The sequence below is a fragment of the Notolabrus celidotus genome, chromosome 12 (assembly GCF_009762535.1).
Source record: "Notolabrus celidotus isolate fNotCel1 chromosome 12, fNotCel1.pri, whole genome shotgun sequence".
Lineage (NCBI taxonomy): Eukaryota > Metazoa > Chordata > Actinopteri > Labriformes > Labridae > Notolabrus > Notolabrus celidotus.
This window is the reverse complement of record NC_048283.1, coordinates 30,674,656-30,700,171: the sequence shown is the minus strand read 5'-3', so window position 1 is coordinate 30,700,171 and position 25,516 is coordinate 30,674,656. Positions and strand designations below refer to the sequence as shown.

The 25,516-nt window shown below is 38.1% G+C and overlaps 1 protein-coding gene across 1 annotated transcript in view; it reads right to left on the bottom strand.

Moving 5' to 3' along the window:
* Positions 1–22,911, bottom strand: part of si:dkey-122a22.2 — a 36,688-nt gene extending 13,777 nt beyond the window's left edge. The window contains exons 1-7 of the mRNA XM_034698381.1: positions 22,769–22,911; positions 21,058–21,220; positions 20,824–20,895; positions 20,652–20,728; positions 20,003–20,103; positions 17,522–17,638; positions 15,738–15,812 (exon numbers count right to left, since the gene is read on the bottom strand). Coding sequence (XP_034554272.1) covers positions 15,738–15,812; positions 17,522–17,638; positions 20,003–20,103; positions 20,652–20,728; positions 20,824–20,895; positions 21,058–21,220; positions 22,769–22,828 — 665 coding nt within the window. The 5' untranslated portion in view covers positions 22,829–22,911. The remainder of the gene's footprint in view (positions 1–15,737; positions 15,813–17,521; positions 17,639–20,002; positions 20,104–20,651; positions 20,729–20,823; positions 20,896–21,057; positions 21,221–22,768) is intronic.
* Between the last annotated feature and the right edge of the window lie 2,605 nt (positions 22,912–25,516).

Sequence of the window (25,516 nt, the reverse complement as noted above, 5' to 3'; positions counted from 1 at the left end):
CTACTGAGCCTTTTGTTAATTATCTGTGGACTAACACTAACTTTATGAGTCATCTGGCAACAAAGAAAGGCAGAAAACTAATGAAATCTACTTAATTGCAGTTTTATTTAAAATTTAACTACTATTTTTGTCTATATTTTTACAATAATGGGTAAAATAAGCAAATTTAGATTACTTAATAAAAAAAAAATCTGGAAGACATCTTGCAGCCCTCCATTGGTGCTTTACCAAAGTAAAGCAGTAAAACGACTTCAGGCTAACTTGACACAATAATATTTAAGTACAGTATCTTTGATGCAAGTTTGCAAAGAAGCAGGCCCTTCTTGTCCCTCAACAGATGGGGATGAGTTCAGATCCTAAATGCCTCTCTTTTGGGAAGAACGAACCAGTAGCTTATATAAATTCTAACTTTAAGACACATGACACATGAGTGCTGACAGTGATGTGTTTTACAATAGAGCAAACCTTCCCTAATATCTTAACAGTGAAAGTTAATTTCCAATTGAAATACAGAATGGCATTTCTAGAGCCAAGCTAAGTTCAAAGTTTTTTACTCTGTGATGCCGACACATAAATATGTGACTATAAATAGCAACGACGAACCTCCATCTCCTCCCATTGTGCAATAAAAATTCTGTTGCAATTGGCGCTGATTTTTGCGCTGGTTTCAAATCAAACATATGCACTGAAGCAATCTGACTGGTGGAGCTACAGCATCAATGTCACACTCCTCCTGCCAACCACAGCACACATTTAATGTATCAACAAAAAGCCCAAATCCCTAAGGTTGGTATAGTCTACAGCAGAAAAAGATTTCTGTGTAGGTTTAAAGTAGAGATGCACCAATTGCAATTTCTCTTGTTGATTCTGATTTCTGATCATGTAATGCCAGCAAAACTTTTTTTTTGCTAACTTGAAAAATAAAATAAAATGTTATGTTCATAACAAAACAATTCATTTTCTCCCCCGAAAAATTCAATGTCAAACCTTGTGAATTTGTGACAAATAGTATGACTTAAGCAGATGACGTCACAGTAGACACGTGACTGCAAGTGACCAATACTGCAACCAATAACAGGGAAGCTTCAACTCTATTGGATTTGTTTATGTGGGAGCTCTTATGTCATCAATCTTTTTATATAGTCAGTGTGCCTACAGCATCACGTTACATGCATTATGGTGTGTGGGTTGAAGGTCGTTGTTGAACTAGAGATGGAGAGCTTAACAGTTGAATGTAAACTGTCAATGAAATGGAATGGTACAGCCTATTTTGCTTGGAATTCTTGGTAATGTCAATCAATCAATCTTTATTTGTACAGCGCCAAATCACAACAAACGTCTCAAGACACCTTTACAAACAGAGCAGGTCTAGACCATACTTTATGTTAAACTATTAACATAGACTCAACATCAAGACAGGATCCGATCCAGTCCCCTCTTACTGACAGGACTCTCATCTTAATCCACCATGAGCATTGCACCTCGCAGTATTTAGCAAGTTACAGCAGCAAGGAAAAACTTCCTTTTAATAGGCAGAAACCTCAAACAGAACCAGACTCATGTTAGACAGACATCTGTCTCTAGCAGGTTGGGAATGAGGGATAGAGGAGAATAAGAGAGCGAGAGAGATGATAGTGTCCTGCCCTGCACCATTATTGTGGTGTTAGCATTAAGCAGCCTCTAAGAGATTTAAGTGTGACTGTAGAGTCTTGATACTTAATATATCTTAAACAATGGATCAATAATCAACATTGTTATAGATGGTTTTCTTTCAATCGACTACCCCACACTTTAGTAAAGTACTGATTTACTGCCATGATGGGGATCATATCTAACCTGGATCATAAGCATGTACTTTTTATGCTCAAAGAATTAAAATATATATTAAATAAAATATCCAGTACTATTCCAGCAAAGCATGTCATGCCATGCCAAATTGCTGCATAAAGATGACATATCTGCCATGTTCTTTGCAATCAGACAGTCCCCACAGGTCAAAAAAGATAAAGAAAAAGATGTATAAGAAACAAGCAAAATGTAATCATTTTGAGTCTTTTGACATTCTTATCTGACTGCTCCCCAAGCACAATTTAGACCCAACTCTGCGACCTCTTATGAGACTTCTCAGTCTCTCCACATATTAAACCTGTCTTTTTGTCTTACCTTTTGATTTAAAAACATAGTCACTGTCATCCCCTCAGTTCAAATCTGGTCACATCATTCTCAGGTCTGCCACTGAACATTATTTCAAGGATTCTCAAGCTACCTGTCCTTTTCCCATCTCTTTTTTCCATTTTTAATTCTGCCCCGGAGTGAGGATTATGCGAAGCAAGGCATGCGTGTCAAAGGGAAATTTAGTGGGTAAAGACAGCCAAGATTGGTGGGATGAATTAAACAGATAACAGGAGGAGACGAAGTGGGGGAACCATGTAGAGCAAAACGCCTCACCGATGTTGGTCATTTCAGGGGGGCTCTTTTTTTCCTCCCCACAGGAGCGAGGAGGCAATATCTAAATTAATAAAGTGATGAAATGAGTTTGTGCGGTGGACTTTCTGCTGTTTGACTTTCCCATCTGGATTAGTGCAGGCTGAATGGACGCTCTGTTACTTTTGTTACAACTGCGCAATTCACTGTCGGAATTTGGACCTGAAGTGATAAGGTTCCCCCCCTCCTCCTCATTACCATCTCATTCCATATGCAGGGCCTCAGTTACCTGAGAGCCTGCTCACTCACAAAACACGAACTATTACACAGGCTTCTGCCAACTATTACAATGAGGAAAGAACATTTGAACACATACTATTACACCAAGCTCAGCTAAAATCAAACAGAAGAAACACTTCTTCTTGAAATTGGTTACAGCAAAGAATATTACAAGAAAGGTCGTATTGGCATGTCATGAAGGAGCTCAAATTCTCACATGCTGGACAATTTGACCGCATCTTCAAAAATTAATTTATCATGACTTGTTAGAATCATAAAAAGCTATGTCCCTTTGTTGAAACATTTCACCCAAAACTTTACAAGGTGTGTAACTATAGGCTTTATTTCTGTAGTGAAACGTGAGATGCCTACATTTTCAATGGTTTCACAGAGCTAGGTCTTACAGAAATAAAACACAGCTGTACAATCAAGTCACATTTTTATATACATATGTTGTTAATATGTACATGGTCTTCTTAAGGAAATCACATGAATGACAGTTTTTGTCATAGACTCCCCTGCTGGTTAACACATTGTTTTATGTATGGAGTGCCATGCATTGAATACTATATCATCACTGTTGGGCAGAAACCTTGTATCTCCATATTTCATAATTAAGATTTTTTGCGTTAATCAATTCTTTGGCTCTCCTTTTATGCATCTCAGTAGGCTTGCTAAAAATGAACAGATAAAAAGTAGTAAGAGCATGTGGTTGGTTGAATCTCTTGCAGTGTTTATGTGAAAAACATGTATTTATTTTTGACTTCCTGGAAAGTAGTGGTTTTGGAGATGGGTTGCCAAGGTTTCTGCCCGACAGTGAGGATTAGAATGGAAGATTTACTAGCAGCTAGGTAGCAATTGCAACCACTTGACAAGAACACTCCTCACCTTCCCCTTTAAAGCTTGTAGTAGAACCTGCAGAACTTAAAAAAGCAGAGGGCACTCTTGAGCCAGTGTCCCTGCAGTAACTTGACAATTCAACATGGCCTGCTCTCTTGACAAGACCCCACCCTTTGTATAAGGCTCCCTCTAAGATGACAGTAATGCATACATTTATATTTCTCATTTTTGAATGACATTCTTGTCAAAATTCACTATATTCATACAGTATTTGAATATTTAGACAAAAGCCAAAACGTTGTAAACAATCAAGAGGTCTTGAACTAGGCTTCTTTAGTCTTTATAAGTATTTACAGTTATTCCAAATAAAAATAGAGGAAAATCTATAAACTAACCAAATATTTGAGAAGCTCTACCTCACGATGTAATACCCACTTTAAACACAGGAGGTCACTCTTGCACCATAACTGACTGGTGCAGATCACTGCCCTGGCCACCATACCTGTATTAAAATGATAGACAAGAGGTTGCTTTCATCAATGGGATCCAACCCCAGTTCCAATCATTTCATTGTAATTTGTAATTCATTGGCATTACCAACATGGTGTGTCTGTGTGTATGGTAATGTGTTAAAGGGGGAGGATATGAAGACGGGTTGTCAGCAGCATCAGGGAAGGACGGAGGGACGATGCTGACACAGTGGAATCCATAATAGAACTAAAGTCTTAACTCTTAAGTCGTGCCTTCATTTACTGCATTATAATATCACTGTGCCAACTCATTCTGTTACTGTCTTTTTTTTCTTTCATCTCCCTTTCTCTCTCTTAAAATTCATCCACATTCATCCAGTGATCCTTTGGCACACGGCTGGTCCTTTGCTGCCAATCTCAGTTTGGGATCCAGTGAGGGTTTCAAAGCAGGGCTGTACTCCCGTGGATTATTGGATGCAGCTTACAGTAAAGGCAAATGAGCAATAGGGGAGTGACTGTATATATCATCACTAGCCTGGTTGCTACTGTTTATAAATAGAGCCATAGAAGTGCCGCAATTAGTTGACCAAACCCTAAGTAATTGCACATTATCCCATAGTTGTATTAACAATTGTCACATTGTATTACTTAAATATCAATTGGTAGGAGAGGACCAGAATGAAAATCATAAGAAGAGTCTATTATACTCAGACATCGTCTTTCTTCAGTGATTAAATGTGCCGCCAAATTTCTATTTCTAAAGCTCCTGTGAGGAGTTTGGCTGGTAATGAAACAGACTGGTGCTTGTGACCTAAAAGAGCAAACACGACCATCAGTAAAAGGTTGCTTATTTTGGTAAAGCTATTTTTAAAGTGTGTAACTGCTGCCCACCAGTCGGTGTCAGACAAAGAGATATTAAGCACACAGACGGGAAGTGCTTTATTTAACATTTTCCATGGAAATGACTCACAGTGACTGGTACGTCTGACGCTTAAAATTAAGCAGGAAGACATTTGCACATGTACAGGACAAGATGTAAGGATATAACAAAGAGTATGGACAAGACCTGCTCTTTCTGTAAAGCATCTCCAGATAACATTTGCTGTGAATTGGCACTACATAAATAAAGACTGACTGACTGACTGACTGACTGACTGACTGACTGACTGACTGACTGACTGACTGACTGACTGACTGACTGACTGACTGACTGACTGACTGACTGACTGACTGACTGACTGACTGACTGATCTGTAAAAATATGGGAAGAACTGCATTGTCCAAAGGTTTCAGTGCCACAAAATGAAGGTACCATACTGTGCTTTAAAAACAAGGAATGATTTTTATCAGAATAGTTCTTCAGTAATTATAACTTTCAATGGCAAATGTCTTATTCCAGCTCTAATCTCATAACCATGTTTAGGGTTCACAGACCCAGAATATGTTTTTAAAAAGAACACTACGCTTGAAGTTTGTTGAAATAAGTAATTCATGTTTTGAGTCTGTTAACTAGAATATGTTTTTTTGTTTGTTTTGTTTTGTTTTATAATCCTATCTGTTGATCTGTCTAGGTTTTTCTCAAATTTTTCTTATCAGAAAAATGTGACTTTCACCAATTATTCCTCAAAATCCAAAGGTCAAACCTTGATAATTTTCTACTGATCAGCATACACAGATCAGTCAGGGCAAAACATGTAGACCATGCCTCCAAGGTTAACACAAGTGGCAACCTTGGGTCTCAAAATATGAGGTCCATGCGGAAGTGTTATAAACTGCAATTAATCGAGAATCCGCTTGAGGCTGGCTGCAGAAACACCAGAAAACACATACACACCCATTTAAAGAAGACAATCTTTACAGCAGAAATAAACATGTTTACAGCCTGGTTCAAAAAACGGCTTGGGTCTACGTAGCTGATTTCTCTATCAGCACACACACTGTCACTGTGTGATTTTTTTTATAACGCGACGGTTCAGAAGATATTAAGATTATGAGTTTTTGCCCAAATAAGGACATGACTGACTTGACTGACAGGCAGGATCACATAGCTGTTGGCTAGGAGGCTCAAACCCCGCCTCTTTATGTCACACTTTGACTGGTTGAGTTTAACATTACCAGTATGGCTCCCGCCAACGATTGGCTTCAAAACAGCGCTCAGGAACAGTCGGGTGACATCACGGAAACCACGTCCATTATTTATACAGTCTATGCGTTAACACTATGGGTCATCATTACTACCCTGCTGCTGGTACATAGTAAAAATGCATGCTCTCATGGCTTGGTGTTGCTTTTTTGTTAGAAAAGTGGATTCAACCATTTGTGGAAAACTGACTTTCATTCCCATTCAGGGAAATTTTAATGTCACATTATATCTTAGAAAAACTGCTATCAAATGATCAGCTGTTATAACATAACAATGCCTACATGTACAAACCCAGATCTATAAAGAAACTTTTTCTAGATTTGGTGGGGACGATTCTCCAGCCTGCATGGAAACCTGTCAACACCGTAATAATTAACTGGTTCTGAATATCTGAAGAAGAAGAAACCTCTTTTATAATCTTGTGACTGCAGGTGTTCACTATTTTACTGGCCATAGCTTTGGACTAAGGTGATCTTCAATCACATATAGGCAGATAGGACTGTAATAAGAACACATTTGCAAGCTAAAAAGGGTGCTTTATATCAATCAATCAATCAACCTTTATTTATATTCGAGAGATCATTGAGGGGCAACCCTCATTTACAATGATATCGGGTCATTTACAGTGACATTTAAAAAACAAACCAAGAAGTTCAGTAAGGTAGGTTGGTCATTTTCCTAAAACAGCTTTATAGATAAAAAGATTCCAATGGATAGTGCGTCTTTCATGGAGAGAGGGCCAGCCAACCTTATTGTACAGAATGCAATGATGTGTATGAAAGGGGTCACCTGTAATAAACCGTAACGCTGAGTGATAAATGGAGTAAAGGCGTTTGAGGGTTGAGGATGGTGCGTTTCTGTAGATTACGTCCCCATAATCCAAGACTGACATAAAAACAGCCTCCTCAACCTTCTTTTTACAAAACATTGGAAATATAGATCTGTTTCTATAGAAATAGACAATTTTTTGTCTGAGTCTGTCTGCAAGATTATTAATATGTACATTAAAATCTAGGTTTTCATCAATGTAAATACCTAGATATTTATACTCTGTGTCTCTTTCAATTTTGAATCCTGTTTTTGTGACTATATTTATATAATTGCATACAGGTGTGCATGACAGTTGGGCAAACAAGAAACAATATTGTTAATATAAATAGTAAATAAAACCGGACCTAAGTATATATATAAAAATATATGGAGTCATGTAAAAATATAAAGAACATTCTTGTCTGCAGGATGCAATGCTTGCACTGCTTGAGCTTGTAAAAGAGTAACAGCATTGAGTGGCTTCAGTGGTTCTCATCCATAATGAAATTTGTCTAGTTGTGCACTGATTAATCTTTATCTACGATGCTAGAACCATATTTTGATATTTCATAATGAAGCACTATCAAAAGGCGCAAGTACATGCTGTGAGATCTGCACAAATATGAAAGAGTCCCCCGACGACCACAAAAGAATGTTGATTACCAACAAATGCTTACACTCACATACACAAGGGAGGGATGTGGTGATAAATGATTTTGTAGGAAGTAATTTTGAGAGTCAGCCTCTGTTATTGAGCGTGTCTTTTGTGTGTTGAAGTCCCAGTGCAGACTTGCTGCATCACAATATTTCCCAGGTATAGTCTTCCTTTTTCTCAGTTTCTTACCCTGTATACTGATTACCACTTCTGACGGCCGTGGTCAGTGTGGCATTGAGTCAGCTCAAAAGTATAAACCAGGCTTAAGATGGCTGCACCTAGTCAGGGTAGGCTAAAGGGAAAAACATTGCCTTGCACCATCTAAAGTGTGGGGGTACTTTAAGTAGAGGCCAAACAACACAGTGCTCTGCAAGCTCTGCAAATTAGAAAAGCCTTATTACAGCAGTACTACTGCTATGCTTGAGTACTTGAAGCAGGAGCATCCCGGGTCGATGTCTCAGGACAGCAGTGGGAGCAATACAGCATCTTAAAGCTGTTGTTGGTAGGAATAGTGTAAAAAACGTTGCTTTGTTCTGGTTTGGAGAAAAGGTCATAATGCCCGTCGGTACTCATCGGTAAGTGCTGTAATTTGAGACTATTGCGAAATTTCTGCATTTTCCAACGCCTTTGTATAAAGCAATGTTATTATTCCCCTCGTTCCCGTTATGACAGACCAATCATAGCTAATCTCTAATCCTCTTTCCTGATTGGTTAAGGGGCACTCGCTACAACGTCCTCCGATTGGTTATGAGTCCGGCACTATCATGACTGAACACGCCGATCTGTGTTGGGGGCTAAGAGGAAATCTGGTTGGGAGGGATAGTGTTGACATTCAAAGTCCCTCCCTCTGAACAGATGTTTACTCTGTGACTACCAACAGCAGCTTTAAGTGGTATTTACATTTTATATACATAATACTTCTATTAACACAAGTGTTGTTGTAGCAATGTTGAATGTTAGTTCCCTGACATCACTGCTGCCTGATAAACCTGACGTCAAACTGCAAATCTTCTACAATTGTTATTCTACATTTTACATTTGCATACATTCTACTATACATTCTATCAGCCACATTAAACTGAGGTGGACTCTGTGGTAAAGGTCAGAATGTTGCATTATAAATGTCAGCTCTAAAAATAGAACAGTATGATGTAGCAACTTTTTGCTAAATCCACTCACTTACACAGGATGATGGTATCGCCCCATTTAGTTGCTACGCTAACTAGTTTCTGTAATCTAATAGCTGCCTTGTTTACCTAAAGGCACAAGCTCTCTTCTGCTTCTGTTACATGACTCGTAACAACATTCACAAACACATTGACAGCTATTTTCAAATCTCATCTCATATCTATTGTAACAAAAATAATTGTATAAGTGAGCAGTGCATCACAGTCACTGACAAAAATACAAATGACAATAAATAAAAAGGAGTTGGATCCGATCCCATGAGGCCAAAGTAAAATACCAGATAAGGATCAAAATGAGACTGTGTTCTGTCAGCTATGAATCATCTACATCAGCGATCAGTTTACATTTCGTTTTGAGCTCATCTAAAACAACTAGTTACCTTGAGCTCATATCCTAATATATATATTATCAAGGAAATATACATTTTCATTTCAGTTCATTTAATTTCTCTGCTGCTTCTCAGAAGAGTAATTGGCTTCTTGCTGCACTATCATGTACTCAACGAAATGAATGCCAATTAATCATAGGATAATAGGACACATACCCCTGATAATTGGAGCTGTTCCACTTTGAGTCACATACAAATTAGGCCATTTTAATAGATCCATTTCTTATCTAGCTTGCCTTACATAAGCTAATATTGGTGGATGTAACCATGCGCTTGGTTACATAATCATTCCCATAAGGACGTTACTTCATTCTATCATACTTTTGTGATCTTTCAACTGAGCCCCACATTAGTGTTTCCTGGTGACATTAATAATGAATACTCAATGTGAACAGATATCGTTTCAACTCTTTGAACTACTTTGCTTGATTAAATGTAAAAAAGAAAAATCCCCTGCAACAGAATATAAGTATGTGGTAATGGTATTTTTTGATACTACACTATAAACTGTTATAACCTATAAAACAGACATAATGCCAAAGCAGTTTTGTTCAACTCTGTTAAGGAGGCATCATAAAGGGTTATAGGTAGTATTTATTTTAATTCTTAATAGTTGCTAATAAGGAGAGAGTGGACATGGTATCATGAAGCCAACAAGAGGACAATCACAATTCCCTTTATCCTTCTGTATGAATTTTAATTATTTTTATAGGGCCTCTGTGAGTTTGCATCTTCACCATTGCTCAGTTTTAAAGCTGGAGTTTGAAGTCAGATTTAGACACACTTTGTGTTATACTGGTTAAAATGATCTTTATGTCCCGATGGTAATCAATACATAATGTGTGTTCTTTAAAAAGAGTGGAAAAAAAGCTGCTATCTACAGCCGGAGTAAACCTGGGAAAACACCAACCAATCCCTGCCATCAGGAGCTAAATTATGAAACCAATCAAATCCCGTCCTGCCGTTCTGCCCACCTCCTGCAAAGCATACATTTCATGTTTGTTTGTGTTTTTAAAGGTGACATATCATGCAAAATGGACTTTTTAATGGTTCTCTACCTGAAATATGTGTCCCTGGCATGTCTACAAACCCCCCGAGAATGAAAAAAATCCATTCTGCCCCTGTTTTGATTTCTCCACCTTTCTTTAAATGTGTGTGAAACGAGCCGTTTCAGACTTCCGTGTTTTTGTTACGTTACAACAATATCCGGTCTGTCACGGAGTCAGAGCTCGGAGCTTGTTCAGCCCATAGACTGTATAAAATAATACTGAATCCCTCCCCCGTTTTTCATTACCTGCACAAATGTGTGCTAACAAGGAGCTTAGGAGGGAGGCATGCTAGTTGTAGGCTGTCTTAATAAACACAAAGGTCGGTTTTACTCCCCACGTCTGCAGATTTGAAGATCTAGTGGATGATTTTTATTTATCATGGATAAGTGCTAGCGCTAGTTAGCATAGCTACATAGCTACATGTCGTAGCTGTAGCTGTGTACCAAGACACAAGTCTACATACTGACAAATAAAACAACAAGAAACACAGAATCTGTGACCAATCCTTCAGAAAGGTCCTGCTGCCTTTCTGGCAGAGGTCGGTTTTACTCCCCACGTCTGCAGATTTGAAGATCTAGTGGATGATTTTTATTTATCATGGATAAGTGCTAGCGCTAATTAGCATAGCCACATAGCTACATGTTCATAGCTGTAGCTGTAGCTGTGTACCAAGACACACGTCGACATACTGACAAATAAAACAACAAGAAACACTAAATCTGTGACCAATCCTTCAGAAAGGTCCTGCTACAGGCGCCTCTCCGTCAGGATCAGATTCTGGATCAGATTCAGAGGGTTGAATTAACGTGATCTCTGAGCAGCCGTGTATATTCAGCCAACATGTAAACATTAGATCAACGTGCTGGAGAGCCGAGGCCACATCCACTTCCTGAGGGGGCGTGGTCAGAGAGAAAACAGAGTGTTCTGAGGAGGACTGAAGAAGAGGGCTTTTCAGGCAGACCAAAATCTCATTTCAAAGTGTTTTTTTGAGCATAAACTTTAAATACATGTTTTGGGGACCTCTTAGACCAATATATATTGATGAAAAAAGCGTGATATGTCACCTTTAACTTTCACTATGAGAATGTTTTGGTGTTGTCTTACCGATGACTGAGACATGAGTTGACGTAGTGCAAAACACAAACGATGTGTTGAGGACCGGTTTTCAATCAGTCACGATCATACGGTCGCGGATCAGCAGCACTCGTGCATGTGAGCAGTGGCGTCGTTTTAAAGGAGCTCCGAGGGGAGGGGGGGAGGGGTTAGACGGAGTCCTGAGGAAATGCTACATTCAAATTCATGCTAGTTTTCCGTGGCTACCAACCCTAGCTTTAAGCAACCAATTTTTTTAACCAGCAATTTTCACCCTGTTGATCAAGTAAATGAGGATGAGCTTGCTTTCGGGATGTCTGTCTGTCCCTCTGTATGTTGTGTCAAACAGAAATTATCATAATGTATAAAGAAAGGCTCATCAGTGGAAGCAGCTTGAACCAGGCTCCATCTGACAGCAGCCCATCAACAGGGAGATGAGATTTGCCATCTGGGATGTGTCATGTACCCACATCTTTCTTGCCTTACAGCTGTTTGATTAAGCTGTGACATGGGGGGGACATCATTTTACACATCCATACAAAGTGTGACAGCAGGTCATTCTTGCTCATAGTTGGACTGAAGTCAACAAAATCAGATAATCAAACTTTAATATAGGAAGCGGTGTTGCACAACAAGGACAAAAAATATGTGCAGGAGATATTCAAAGAGATCGATACTGTCAAGTTAAAAATGGTGATTAAAACATTCGAGGAAAACACTTGAAATGTGTACAGACAGAATTTGATCATTATATAATAATTTCTGAGTTTAGAAATGCATATTTGATAATACAGTATTATGTTAGTGTAACAGGGTCAGATATGTTTCTGCATATTTTAGTTTCTTTCTTTATATAATTACACAATAAATAACTGTCGATCGTTTAATTACTTGTAGGACCTCAGGACTTTGTAATTATTGTGTGTGTTAATGTGCAGCCCCTCCTTCCTTTGAATTTCTTCTTCTGTGGTTATTCCTAAATATTTTTTTTGCCCCCTCCCCTCTCCCCTTTGTATGTTTTCCCTGTGGGAGAGGAGCATGTCTATTGTTTAGCCTAAGTTATTATCATAATCCATCCTATTATCTATCTAATTGCTTTGTGTGCACTTTTGTTCCCCTATATTTTATCATGTGTTTTGTTGTCTGTAGGTAATCTGAGTTCCTTCATTTGTCATGTAAAGACTTTTATTTTTTAATGTTTAGAGAGCTAGCTAACGTGCACTGCAAGTTATGCTAATTTACGTGCATGAGATGTGATTCTGTAATTTGATTTGTGTAGGAGCCGGGGCGGGCTTTGCCTGACATGGAGGTCTGTGTGTCTTTTTGTGCCAGGTATGCTTATGATAAGTTTAGTGTGATTCCATGTACTTTATTACCCGCGTCGCCCTTTGTTTGTTTTCCCTGTGGGAGAGGAGCTGGGGCAGGCTGTGCATGACATGGAGGTCTGTGTGTCTTTTGTGCCAGCATAAAACAGAAGTGCATAATCCCGGTGTCACGGCATTATAATTATACAACACAATGCATAATTAGACCGGTCACATTAGGTAGCAATAAATCATACAGGATGTAGAAATTGATAGTGTCTGAAATTAACCTGTTTTGGGAGTAAAATAGATAATAAAGATTACTGTGAACCATTTTAAATCAAATGAAATCCAAATATTAAAGCCCTGACTCAGCACTTTTAAATCAATCTCTATCATACTTTTGTTAAAAGTTCACTTTTATTTCTGTACATACTAAGCTGTAGTACGGAATAAAGCAGACAGTATAAAGAGTGATCATAGCCACAGCAACGTCATCCGCTGGTTAATGGACTGCTGATTTAAGGCAAGTTAGGCATTATGGCCATTTTGGATTTTTAGAGTTGCTTGTGACCATATTTGGATGAGACAGTGAAACTAGAGAGTAGATGGGGTAAAGAAATAGTTAGTTGTCAGTGTTCACTCAACATGAGCCTATCCTCAAGGCTGATTCATTAGCTGGGATATCGTTTAGTTTAAGCAACTGTAAGGTATTTTAATTGTGCGTCAATTTGGGTAGCTCTTTGCTAATCTTGTCCTTTACAAGTGTGTGTTTTTTCTTTGGTGGGGGGGTGGGGGGCTTTTCACCTTTATTGGCAGAGGGTAAGACTGGATAGTTTAGGAATCTCATAATAATTCTAATAATTGTAAATCACTGTGTTAGAACCTGTCTCAGTGACAGCTGTGACCATTCTTAATATTGAATTGGGACTCTTCCAGTCAATGACTCTGGTTTGCGTTGGGTCGTATAGAGACATCACTTTAATAGGATCTGTTTTTTAATTTTTCACAGTATGTTCAACCAAAATGCGTCCAAAAATTGAGTTTATTTTTGTTGTGGTAGCTAACCAGAGTTGTTAATTTATTGGACAAAAACTGCCACAAACGCTTGTGGAGACCAAACGTCAACCTCCGGTCTAAAAATATGAATCCAATGCAGAAGTGTTAAAAACTGCAGTTTATGGAGGATCCGCTTGAGGCTGGCTCCGGAAGTACCGGAAACCACAAACACACCAATTCAAAGAAGACGATCTTCACAGCAGAAATAAACATGTTTACAGCCTGGTACAAAAGACGGGGGGATTTTTGTCTAACGCGGCAATTTTGAAGATATTAAGATTACCAGTCTACCAATGAGAGGCCCAGCTGACTTGATTGACAGGCGGGAACACTGTAGCTGTTGGCTAGGAGGCTCAAAGCCCGCCTCTTTACGTCACAATCACTTGACAGCAGCAATATGGCTGCCGCGGACGATCGGCCTGAAAATAGTGCTTCAGAAACAGATGGGTGACGTCACGGATACAACGTCCATATTTTATACAGTCTCTGGTGGAGACAGGCTGGCTCATAACTGGCTTACCCACATGTTTGTTGGGAGATGAAGTTGCAAAGTAGTAGCAGGTAAACAGCACATAGTATGTCATTTAAAGGGCCAGTCTCCTATCATAAGGGCTCACAATCTTCTCTAGAGGGAAAAGACAACAACTTCATGCACTGAGCACAAAACATTTTTCAAATCTATGGGGACACTGAACAAGTAAACAAGCCAAGAATGGTGAGCTCAGACACTGACACTTGTTTATCAATGCTAACAAAGAAGTACACACATTTTCACCAACCCAAAAAACAAAACTGCCACAAAGCAATCTTGAACAGCCTGTAAGTACAACACACTGTACAGCAAGTCATATGTCCAATGTATGACAGTAAAATAATTTCCAGAGATACTAACAGAACAGGTGATAAAGTCAGAGATTCTGAATAGCTATACAAAGAGTGTGTTTGCCCACTGTCACTCATAGCAGCCACACTTAAAATAATGGAAGTACTACTAAAAAGAGAACAGATAGAATTTTTAGAACCCCAATTCCAAAAATGTTGGGACGCTGTGTAAAATGATTGGTTTGCAAAACTTTTGAACCCTATATTTAATTGAAATAGTGCAATAGCAACATATCAAATGCTTGGAAACCGAGGAGGCCAGTTTCAGGAGTTTTAAAAGTGAAAAGTTGTCTAATTTTTGCCTGATATAAGATTTCAACTGCTCACATTTTGGGATCTCTTTTGTGTTATTTTTCATTTAATGATGCTCCAAATGTTTTTAATAGGTGACAAGTCGACACTGCAGGTAGGCCAGCCTAGAACATGGGCTCCTGTACTATGGAGTCATGCTGTTGTAAAATGTGCAAAAATTAGGCTCAACTTGATGTACTCAACATCACTGTCAAAAGTACAGTTACATAAAAGTAGAGGACTATACTATGATGTTATAGCGAGATGCTACCGAAATAACAATAATGGTGGGTTGTTCACTTCCTGTAATTTTTTTGATCTATGATAAATAAACTATAATAAGATACATGTTTTAACAATGACAACCACTTGACATTGGCAGGACAGGAGAAATGGAGCAATGTTATTGCATTACCTTTGCCACAATGCTCTATCTCCTCTCATCTGTTTAATGCAAAATGAGCTTAATCAGCTAACGAGTTTCCTTGGCCCACAATTAATCACGCTAATGAGACCAACCCTGCAAAGATAATCAAATATTTGCACTATATACGAGAAACTGGAGAAGTTCAGGGTTTGATTCATGAATCATCCTAGAGTCCTAGTCTTAATTTGCTTGATACACTTGCCTTGTTTTCCATCTTCCCTGCTTCATGTTTTTATCTCCCTCCCTCACTACTCCTTTTGTCCTCACCTTTTTCAGTCTTCTCCATTCTGCTATTTTACATCCCCTCCAAGTGTCTGTATCTTCAACATGTCCCCAGCTTCTCTACCTTTTCTTTTAAGTCATTGTTCCTTCCTGTTTTCGCTCAGTTTTTATCACAGATCTGTCCTACATATGCCCCTGAACCCAGATAACTCACCAGTAATCTGTCCACTGGTCCTCCTCGAAAAGGTCCTCTGGGATGGGATCTATCAGCACCAGGTCTGACACTTGCCTGAGGACGAAGAGGGGACACACACACACACACTTATATGAAGTAAGACTCATTAACTACCCTAGTCTATATTACCCTTTTGGCCCTAGCTGTAATGAGTGCGAGATAGATGGCGTCATCCTATCCGTCTTTCTGTAGATTCTTGTCCTCTGTCCCCATAGACAGGTGATCACACGCACACTAAATCCAGGGGCAATATTTCCATTTGGAAAGGTGTCATCCACTCAGCCCTGCTTAATTCTATCCACTTGTGGCAGCAACACAGAGCATGATTATATTCCTAATATTTCACCCTTGTGCTGGCTACTTGTGACTTACAGTACATCACTAAAGTTCGCCAGAGATAGCCTGCATACCATTGGCAACTGGATGGACACCATGACATATTTTGTTAGTTGGGAGATTGGGAAACACTGCATTGAATAGAAACTTTAAAGATGCTATGGACAGCATTTGTTGCCACTAGATATCTCATTAGAGCCCTCACTAGAATCCCAGTCCAAAATATATGTGCACACTATACATCCCCCTAACAAGACAGTCATATACTGCTCCAGACCAAGCAGCCAGATGCCTTTGGCAAAAGCAGTTTTTCTATCTTGCAGACCATCATAAAATATAGTGTATTGAAACCAGAAGAAACTTCTATGGGCGCTGGTTTGGCGCACTCCCCATGTACAGAGGCTGTAGTCTTCATGCAGAGGTTGTTGGGTCAACTCCTGGTTTGATCCTTTGTTGATTGCCTTCCTCCACTCTCTAATTCCCACATTTCCTATCTCTTTTCAGTTATTCCATGTAACAGAGGCAAAAATGCCCCAAAAATAACGTCTATATTTAAATCCAAGCACTGTTAAAAGTTGTCCTGTTGTGTCTGCATGTGTCTTCTTTAACATTTCCCTATTGCTGCTTCCTGATTGTCTTGCTTCATGTATTTTGTCCATGGACACTTTCTCAAAGACGGTCATATCATGTCCTTATGTAGCTTTTAGTCATTTTCAAAATCGTATGGTGCTATTTGGACTTTTCTTTTCTTCTCTTTTTTGTTTGTTTGTTTGTGTTTTGGTTTCTCCTCTACCTTCTTCTTCTGATCTTATTTTACCCTATTTTATCTTTGTTTAATCTTGATCTTTTCAGGGAGCCTTTTAGCATCTGGCAAGGGACTACGGATGTAAACTAGCCTTTTGGCTAACTCTGGCATATTTACAGAAGTGTTAATTAATAGGCATGGTCCTTTTAAATAATAAATATATGAATAAATAAATAAATAAAACTTTACATCTTTTTAAAGATATATGCTTCTAAACAAAGTACAGTGTGTTAGAGTATTGTGATATACATGTAGGCCAAATTCAAATCCAATTTCATAATTTCAAGGAGAATAATGATAGCTGTATGCAAAAATTCTAACAGGTCTGATTTACAAACTGAAAATATCTTCATTTCATTCAGAGACTTGACAGTTTTAAAACAGCACAAATCAAGCATTTGAAAATATAACGTCATTTCAAAGCATGACTTTGTGACTTTTTTTCATACGTTTCCAATTTTAATAGGAAACCAACTGTCTACATGAACACAGACATTATTGTGTGATACTGTAAAAAGTTGTTGTTTTCAGTGCTAACTTGTTTTGTTTTCTTTTAACGCCAGAACCTTTATTTAAGCCACATATTAGAACTACTAAAGAATTCCCATTATAGAGTACTTACGTATCATGAATATGGCTGTAGAATCTGCTATTGAGTGCGCCGAGCTCGGAGCCTACGAGGATGAGGGGCTTGGGTATGCCAGCAGCCTGCAGAAGTTGGTGCAGATCATCTACCATCCTGGAAGACAAAAACCCCAATCTGTCTTTGTATTTAAGCAAAAATGCTCTGCAGACTGGACAATGTGATTCATTTATTCTGCAAGGAGAGACTAAGACTTCCAGAATGAGTGATGAGCATTACATGACATCATTTTCTCTTAATTGGCTACAAGACTTTTCTAGACAGTATCCTCCCATATTCTTTCTATTAATCTCTTATGTACCCCTTAACATGTTAATTGAGAGCCCACAGGAAAGCCATTACTAGACAGCAAACATTTCTGAAGAGCTAAAAAAGAAGTGTCTAAAATCATATCCTGAAATGGAAACTCTGAGCAAACTCTGAGCAAAAGTACAGATAAGGTCACAGGTATTTATAGTGTTCTTTTTCCAGAGAAAGCATCAATTAATACAACACTGGTGAGATCCAAATGACAGCATACACTTGGCTAGTGACTCCTCTTTGTTGCAACATACAGGATGAACAAGCCCTTGCAAACTCATATACAAGAAAACTATCACAGCATAAGATGCAGCAGTTCCTCTCTGAGAGCCATCTGCTCTCCTAGGTTGTTGTGCAGATAAATCAAACCTCGGGTGTCACAGTGAAATAGAGAGTTTCACAAGGCACCAAGGGTTAAGGTCAGCGAGTCACCAACTCCTTGAGATATTGAATTCTAGAAAATTGATTGCTTGCATCTCAAATGGGCAGCAGCCTGCTTTCTGGGCCAGATGCCAAGGTAAACTAAAATGCTGACCATCAGCAAGACCACACTTTTCTCATTCCTTTGGCAGATGTAGAATATGTTACAAAGCTGCAGTCGGCATTGTGGTAAGAAGAAGATGAAACAATTTATCCAAAGTGGAAATTATGTCTTTTCACTCTGTCACTGATCATGCTGCACACACACACATTGGCCAAAGAATACACACAGGTAGTGCAACAGAACGTGCATTAATGGAGAAATGTTGGAGTGAGGGGGGCACACACAAACAAGCGCACTGCTCAGGGGCACCACAGCAGTGCCCAGGAAGTGAAGTGGCACCTCTCCAGCCACCAGTCCAACCTCCAAACTTGGTCGAACTGGTAAAGCAAAGGAATGTTGGAGGTGACCATGCAAGCATCAGTCCAGTGTCTGGAACTTTCATTGGAAAACCGAAACAACTGCTTTTTAAGGGAAGTATTAATCCCCTGTGGATCATTTATTCACAGTATACAGTGAATAATGTAAAGCTCAATGCTACTGGACATACTGGTTGTTAGCTTCAAAAAGTGTTCCTATCTTTTTTTAAAAGACACATTCAGAAAACACTCATGTAATGCTAAGACATTTATTTTAGCAACACGAAACTGCTGTAATACTTTATTGACAGAAAATCCATAAGCAACTATTTCAAACATTTAGGAGACTGTTTTGAGCATCTAGCTCTAAACATTTCCTGCTCTGGATTCTGAAATCCAAATTGTGTTCTATCATCATCTGTAAATCTTTGGGTTTTGGAATCACAGAACCCACCTTTGAAAAGGAATATGACTATGCAGTATATTCTTCTTTAACTTATAGTACAGTTCTCAATAGGTTTTTTTTTACCTCCTAAAGGTACAGTGGCACGGAAATTACAAGAGGCCCGTGTCACTACTGAGTAAATTGTATTTACACACATGAAGCCTCATATAGCCATCACTTAAACCTAACCTTTGGGCATACTCTCAATTTATTCCCTCGCCTGAACTCTTACCCTAACCAATCAGACTTTATGCCTAACCCTAACCCTTGGTATTTGTTAGTGGACTATGTCCCAAAACCTAACCACTAAACCTTTGTTCCTAACCCTAACCCTGGTTCTTGGATGTTGGATATTTTATACAAAAGTCACTGGACTTCTTGACCATTACCTTCTGGTAATACAGACCTTATTGGTCATCAGAAAACCTTATGATTTACTTATTCATTTATTTCCATTTCCTCATGTCCTCCTTAAAACGCTTATGCACAAGTTGTGTACAACATCAACTATGTCAAAACAATTTGTTAATCATCTTGAAGTTTACTGAAATCTGATTTGGTGAGCCAACATCAAACAAGAAAGAGAAGCCCACTCACATAAAATCCCCCTCATAGACAGAGAACACCTTGAGACATATAAGTAATTTAAGTCATAGTAATAGCAATAAATAATTAAAACACCACTCCTATGGGAGTGCTGTCAGTACTACAACCAGGAGTGATGAATACCACTGTACGTATACTCTTACAGTGTGTCACAGACAGGAATAATAGCACTGCTTTAATTATTTAATAGTTAAGGGCCTCCACAGCCTCTGTTAGCTACTGCTGCAGATCCTAAATGCCTTAGTATGTACATTTTGTCTTCTACTTACCGTCCAGTTGTTGACGTTCCCCAGATTTTCTCAGTTCCTGAAGTTTCATTGTACATCAGCCTCTTGCTAAAGCCCAATCCTGTCCTGTCATAGGTACAGACCTGAGCATAATGACAGGGACAACACAGAATTAAAGGAGTTGTTGAATAACACCATATTTACCAGACACACTCAGTTAGGATTCAGCTCTATTCTATCTTGATTAGGCACTGTAGAAATACATGATGGTTCAAGTAGCATTGACAAAACAATTATCTTTACAAGGCTATAAAGTGTAGTTTCAATTCATTTTTGTTGTAGCTTATGTAATTTAGTTGGGCAGATGTATCTGGGCCCTTCTGCAAAATCTAGTGACCTTAACTGGGTCACGTATCAGACAAACAACATCCGGCAGACTGTCAGCCCTGACTTTCTGCCACACTGAGTCCTTGTTGACCAGAGATGATTTGGCAGGGCCACTGCAAGAATTGTCCCTGAATACTCCTAACAACAAACAACAGGGCTGCATTAGTAGTTCAGCAAGCTGTATGTATTGTATTTTAATCATGATAAGGTGAATTGTTCTTATATGTTGTAATAAAATACAATATATAATATTTTAGGATTAATCCATTCAATAGAATCCGCAGTATTCGTGTCATTCCCTTACCTTTGTTACAGTGGCCACACTTTCTTGGACATGAAACCAAACGTCTGAGGACATTCCTGTTGGTGCATCCAGTATGACTATTGAAAAAGAATAATGTTTTAGTGATGGGCTCAGTTAATTAACAAAGCAAGAAAAATCAGGAATTGTGTCATATCTCTGCAGATTTTTTTACCAACTGGTATTCCATTTCCTTTACACAGAAGATGCATCTTTTGACCCAAACCAATATCAACAATCAGGCCATCTAAATATAAGAGACAAAAAACAGGAAAGAGATTTAGCTTCAGAGAAGACAATTTATTTGTGAAATTGAGATCCGTCTTGTTAACACATTTAACAGGTTGAACAGAAAACATGTTTAGCAGGTTAATATAAAAATTGTAATGACAGTGACAAATTTGTTAACCTTTAGGCAAGAGCATTTGTCCTTCTCTCTGCAGTGATGCATAGTTGAGGAATGGAGGGATGATGATAATCAAAATTAGACACTTCCCAATGTTCAGGAGCAAAGAGCTGTTCCACCATCTGCCTCTAGCTTCACTTTGGTTGCGAGGTCTTTGATCTGGATCCTAGGTAATGCAGAGAAGAAAATACCATTACACATCCCAGCATTGGTATAACACTTTTTTAAACATAAATACTCATCTTGAGTTTTAACAAACAAATGCATATTCTTCATTTATTCTGATCATGTAACACTTTCTACTGAAGCCTATTGCATTCACTTGAGAAAAAAAAATCTGCGTTTTTTCTGAATTAACAAATTAATTATCTTGGAATTATGAGAAAAGTGTTTTTGTTTTTCTGAATGAAAAGAAATCTGCTCTGTTTTCTCAGAATGGGACTTATATCTAAACAGCTGTAGAATCCTCAGAAGACACTAGTATCTCCCAATGTCTTAAACCCAGAGCAAAATTCATGTTTACTTGCTTGTGTGGCCTTGACGTGCTTTTGGGATTTTACTAAAGAGGTATGTTGTTAATTCAGGAAAAACAGAGCAGTTTTTTGTTTTTTACAAAATCTTTTCTCATAATTCGTTAATTAAACTTGTTAATTCAGAAATTCCAAGATAATTAACTTGTTAATTCAGAAAAAACAAGCAATTTTTTTGTTTCAATTTAGAAAAACAGAACACTTTTCTCGTAATTCTGAGATAACTAACTGGTTAAAGCTGCTGTTGGTAGTCCTGGATAAACATAAGTTCAGGGAAAGATTTTGAATGTAAACACGACCCCTCCACACCAGATTTACCTCTCACTACACCCCTCTCCCCCCCTCTCTGTTTCTGTAAGCCCTGCCCACAAACAGATTGTAGTGCACGCTCAATCAGGACGATGTAGGAGGACCAATCAAGAGAGTGGCTCTGATTGGTCAGAGCTGGCGGGAGCGATTGGAATTCATAGATTGCTGGATACAAAGGCATAGGAAAATACAGAAATATTGCCATAATCTCAAAATAACTCATTTATTGATGGCTGTTGATAAGTGTTGTGAATTTTTTTTCCAAACACAGCACAAAATAAGTATAGCTTTTTTACCCCAATCCTACCAACTGTAGCTTTAATTCAGAAAAACAGAGCTTATTTTTTTCTCATGTGAATGCAATACACTTCTGTACACTTTCAGTGCTAATTTAAAAAAATGAAAAATGTTATGAGTTATCAACAATACACATTCCATTTTAGGACATTATTGTTAACCTTTTTTTATTTGACTCTCCTGAGCAAGGGACTGACATTTTTTGTCATAGATAGAATAGATTGAACCATTGTTTAACCATGTGAGAACCCAGGAAGCTGTGAGCCACGGAGAGTCCCTCAAATGATTGTTTCCAAAACAGGATACAGTTCATCTTCTCTTTTTAAAATGAAGGGGCTCTGTCTGATATTGCACTGTTAATTTTCTAAGACTGGCATAAGAGCAAACAAAAGAGACAGACACAGGCTTCTAGGATGACAGCGTTTGATTGACAAGAAATGATGGGCATGTTGTTTCCTTATTTAGACAGCTGACGCCTGCTCGTTTTCATCTTTTGTTAACACAGACAAGTGAAGAAAGGCTATCACGTGAACAGTTCAGCAGCTTTCAACTGCTAGCTATCATTACCGGGGCGGTACCTTTCTATCAGACCTGACAGGTCCATTCATCGGTGCTTGAGCTTCGGTTCTGGAGCGCATTTTGATAAGCAGTGCAGTTCATCTACACGCGTGTATCTAACATCATTCAATGAATTTGAGCTACTTCCTGGTTGGGGTACAGAAGCCGAGAAAGCCCAAACTTAGCGAAGCGATGTGTGTTATGGTTTTGCTTGTACCCGTCTTAAAGTGTTCTGGTGGTTTGTACAGTTCTGTTTTTCATCTATCTTTCCTTGACAATTATTTATGCATGAAAGAATGTAATCGTCTTTCTTTTAATTTGATTGCAGAGTTAAACTTTATTTTAAAGCCGTCATATTCAACACGGATTCCATTTAATTCGTATTCTGATATCTATCTATGCGATTGATCAATGCTATTGATTAATAATGTATTTTGTATAGATTATCTATTTTCATTATTAATTATTTATTTAGCTGCTCTCTCTCTCTCTCTTGTGCAAAGGATTGTGGGACAGGACAGAATAGAAAAACTTATATAACCATGCTGGCTTATACATGGATGTAGCTTAAATAGTGATGTAGTAGGGACAACAATATTGTTTGCATATGGGTTTCAATATATGCATTTGGACATTCTTGATTTTTTTTTCTCTAAAGCTTGTATGAACAATGAGACGTAGCTGTCTGTCTGTTGTTCTGTTTAAAGGGTTATAGTAAAACAGGCGGCCATCAGGGGTCGCTGTATCACTCAAACACATGCTGTTTTACACTATATGGTTTTACATCACTATGCATTGCACTCTCCATTAAAGGCAGTTGGATCAACATTATATAGTCTCATAACAACTTTTTGATGAGCATTGGTTTCAACCTCTTCCAAAATTGAAATACGGTCTTATACAAACCGGCGGTCAATGGTCTGGAAAACAGAAGAAAAAATAACATGATCAAAAAACTTACATACTAGATGTCTTCCACTCTTGTATGAACAACCCATGGGACATCCATGATGTATGATGATAACATAATTATATATATATAAAGATATGTAAGTTAGAAGTTTTTATTTTATTATTGTGTCATGCATGCAATCATATGCCCAGCCCACCTGGGCTTACAATACACCATAAATTTGTACAGTCCAGGGTCAGAGCGCACAGCACGATCATTCCTTGTAAGGAAACTGAGGGAGAAAATTATAACAGAATGAAAGAAAATAATAAAAGTAAAAATGCACACTACTTAAAAAGACTATCTTGTCTTCTTTTCTAGGCTTTTGATACAAAATTATCAAGTTTAAACACTTCAGAATTAAACAACTTCTGGTTTTTGCACACATCTCCACCCCAATATTTCAGGCTTTTTACAGGCAATTTCTTGAACCAATATCTCTCTGAGGTCATAATAATTTGTACAGTACTAAAGCAAATGGGACTCTGTTTCCACTTCATTGAAATCACACATCTCAAAGAGTCTGTTTTTCTTCTGAGGTATTATTGAATCGACGAACCTCAATGGCCAGAGAAGGAATACCGGATCTTAACTATGCAACCAAAGATCTTTGACTTCTAGATAAACGAGACGTGACATATAATTAGGGGATGAAATTATGCTTGATCTGCACATGTCCTTAGTTTTGGTTTGGACAGAACATTTTCAAACCATTTTACTTCATATTTCAACATGAGCTTATCTTTCACAGAGTTGACATCATAGATCATTCCTGTAGATATACAACATGTCCACCTCCTTAAAAATCGAGTAAAGCTATTTTGTCCATGGAGAGTTGTGTATTTTGTTCCAAACAAATACCTTCTTATTTATTCTGTCAACTGACATTCTTATTAGCTGATTCCACAATCGGATCATTTCACAATTTGGCTGTACAGACTCTGGTACCCAGCCTGTATCTCCCTGAATTGCTGGGATTGGAGCAAATCTATGAACACCCAGAAAACACCTAATAGTTCTATTTTGTATAACATCTACATTTTTTGAGTCAATTAGCACATTCAATCTTGGGTTACCCCAAAATGTTCAAATACAATATGCTAATACAAACAGAGAACAACACAGTGATTTCACAAATGAAATGGGTTCTTCTTTTTTTGATTCAAATCATGACTTTGTGGCATCTTTTTTTTTAAGTTTTCAGTTTTTATAGAAAATTGACCAGCTGGGAGAGAACATGATTTTTATTGAGTTTGTTTTGCATCCTACATTTCTGTGAGAGAATATATTTTAGCATCCTATATTTGCTCAAAATGTTTGCCTATTTTCATTAGCTGGTTAAGCTAAAATTGACCAGTGCCTAAAATATTTTTTTGTGACAAAAATCAAGGTTTCTTTCACTATTTCATCCTTTTTGCCTGAAAGAACTCATTATAAAATTGATCTTAAGCATTTTGTGATGTTGGTAAACTAAGAAAAAGCTTCAAATTTCAGGCATTCAAAGTCTATCCAAACCCTGTGTCAAGTGGATTAAGAGATGCAAAAATAAACTTTCCCTATAATTACATTTCACTAGACAGAGAACAAAGTGAGGCCAGGCTGACTATTTATCTATTGAATAGTGTCTAGACAAAGAAAAGCCTCAACAATAAACCCTGTTTAGATAGCAGGTAGCTGGTGGCTTTAGCCATATGGGGAATTCATTGTAGTAATTAAAGAGACAGGCTGGACCATAATGATGAATGCCAGGTACTGACTCACTGTTAGGCAGACTGCAGTATTGTTTTGGTTGGGGGGGTATCGAGGGTTGATTAAA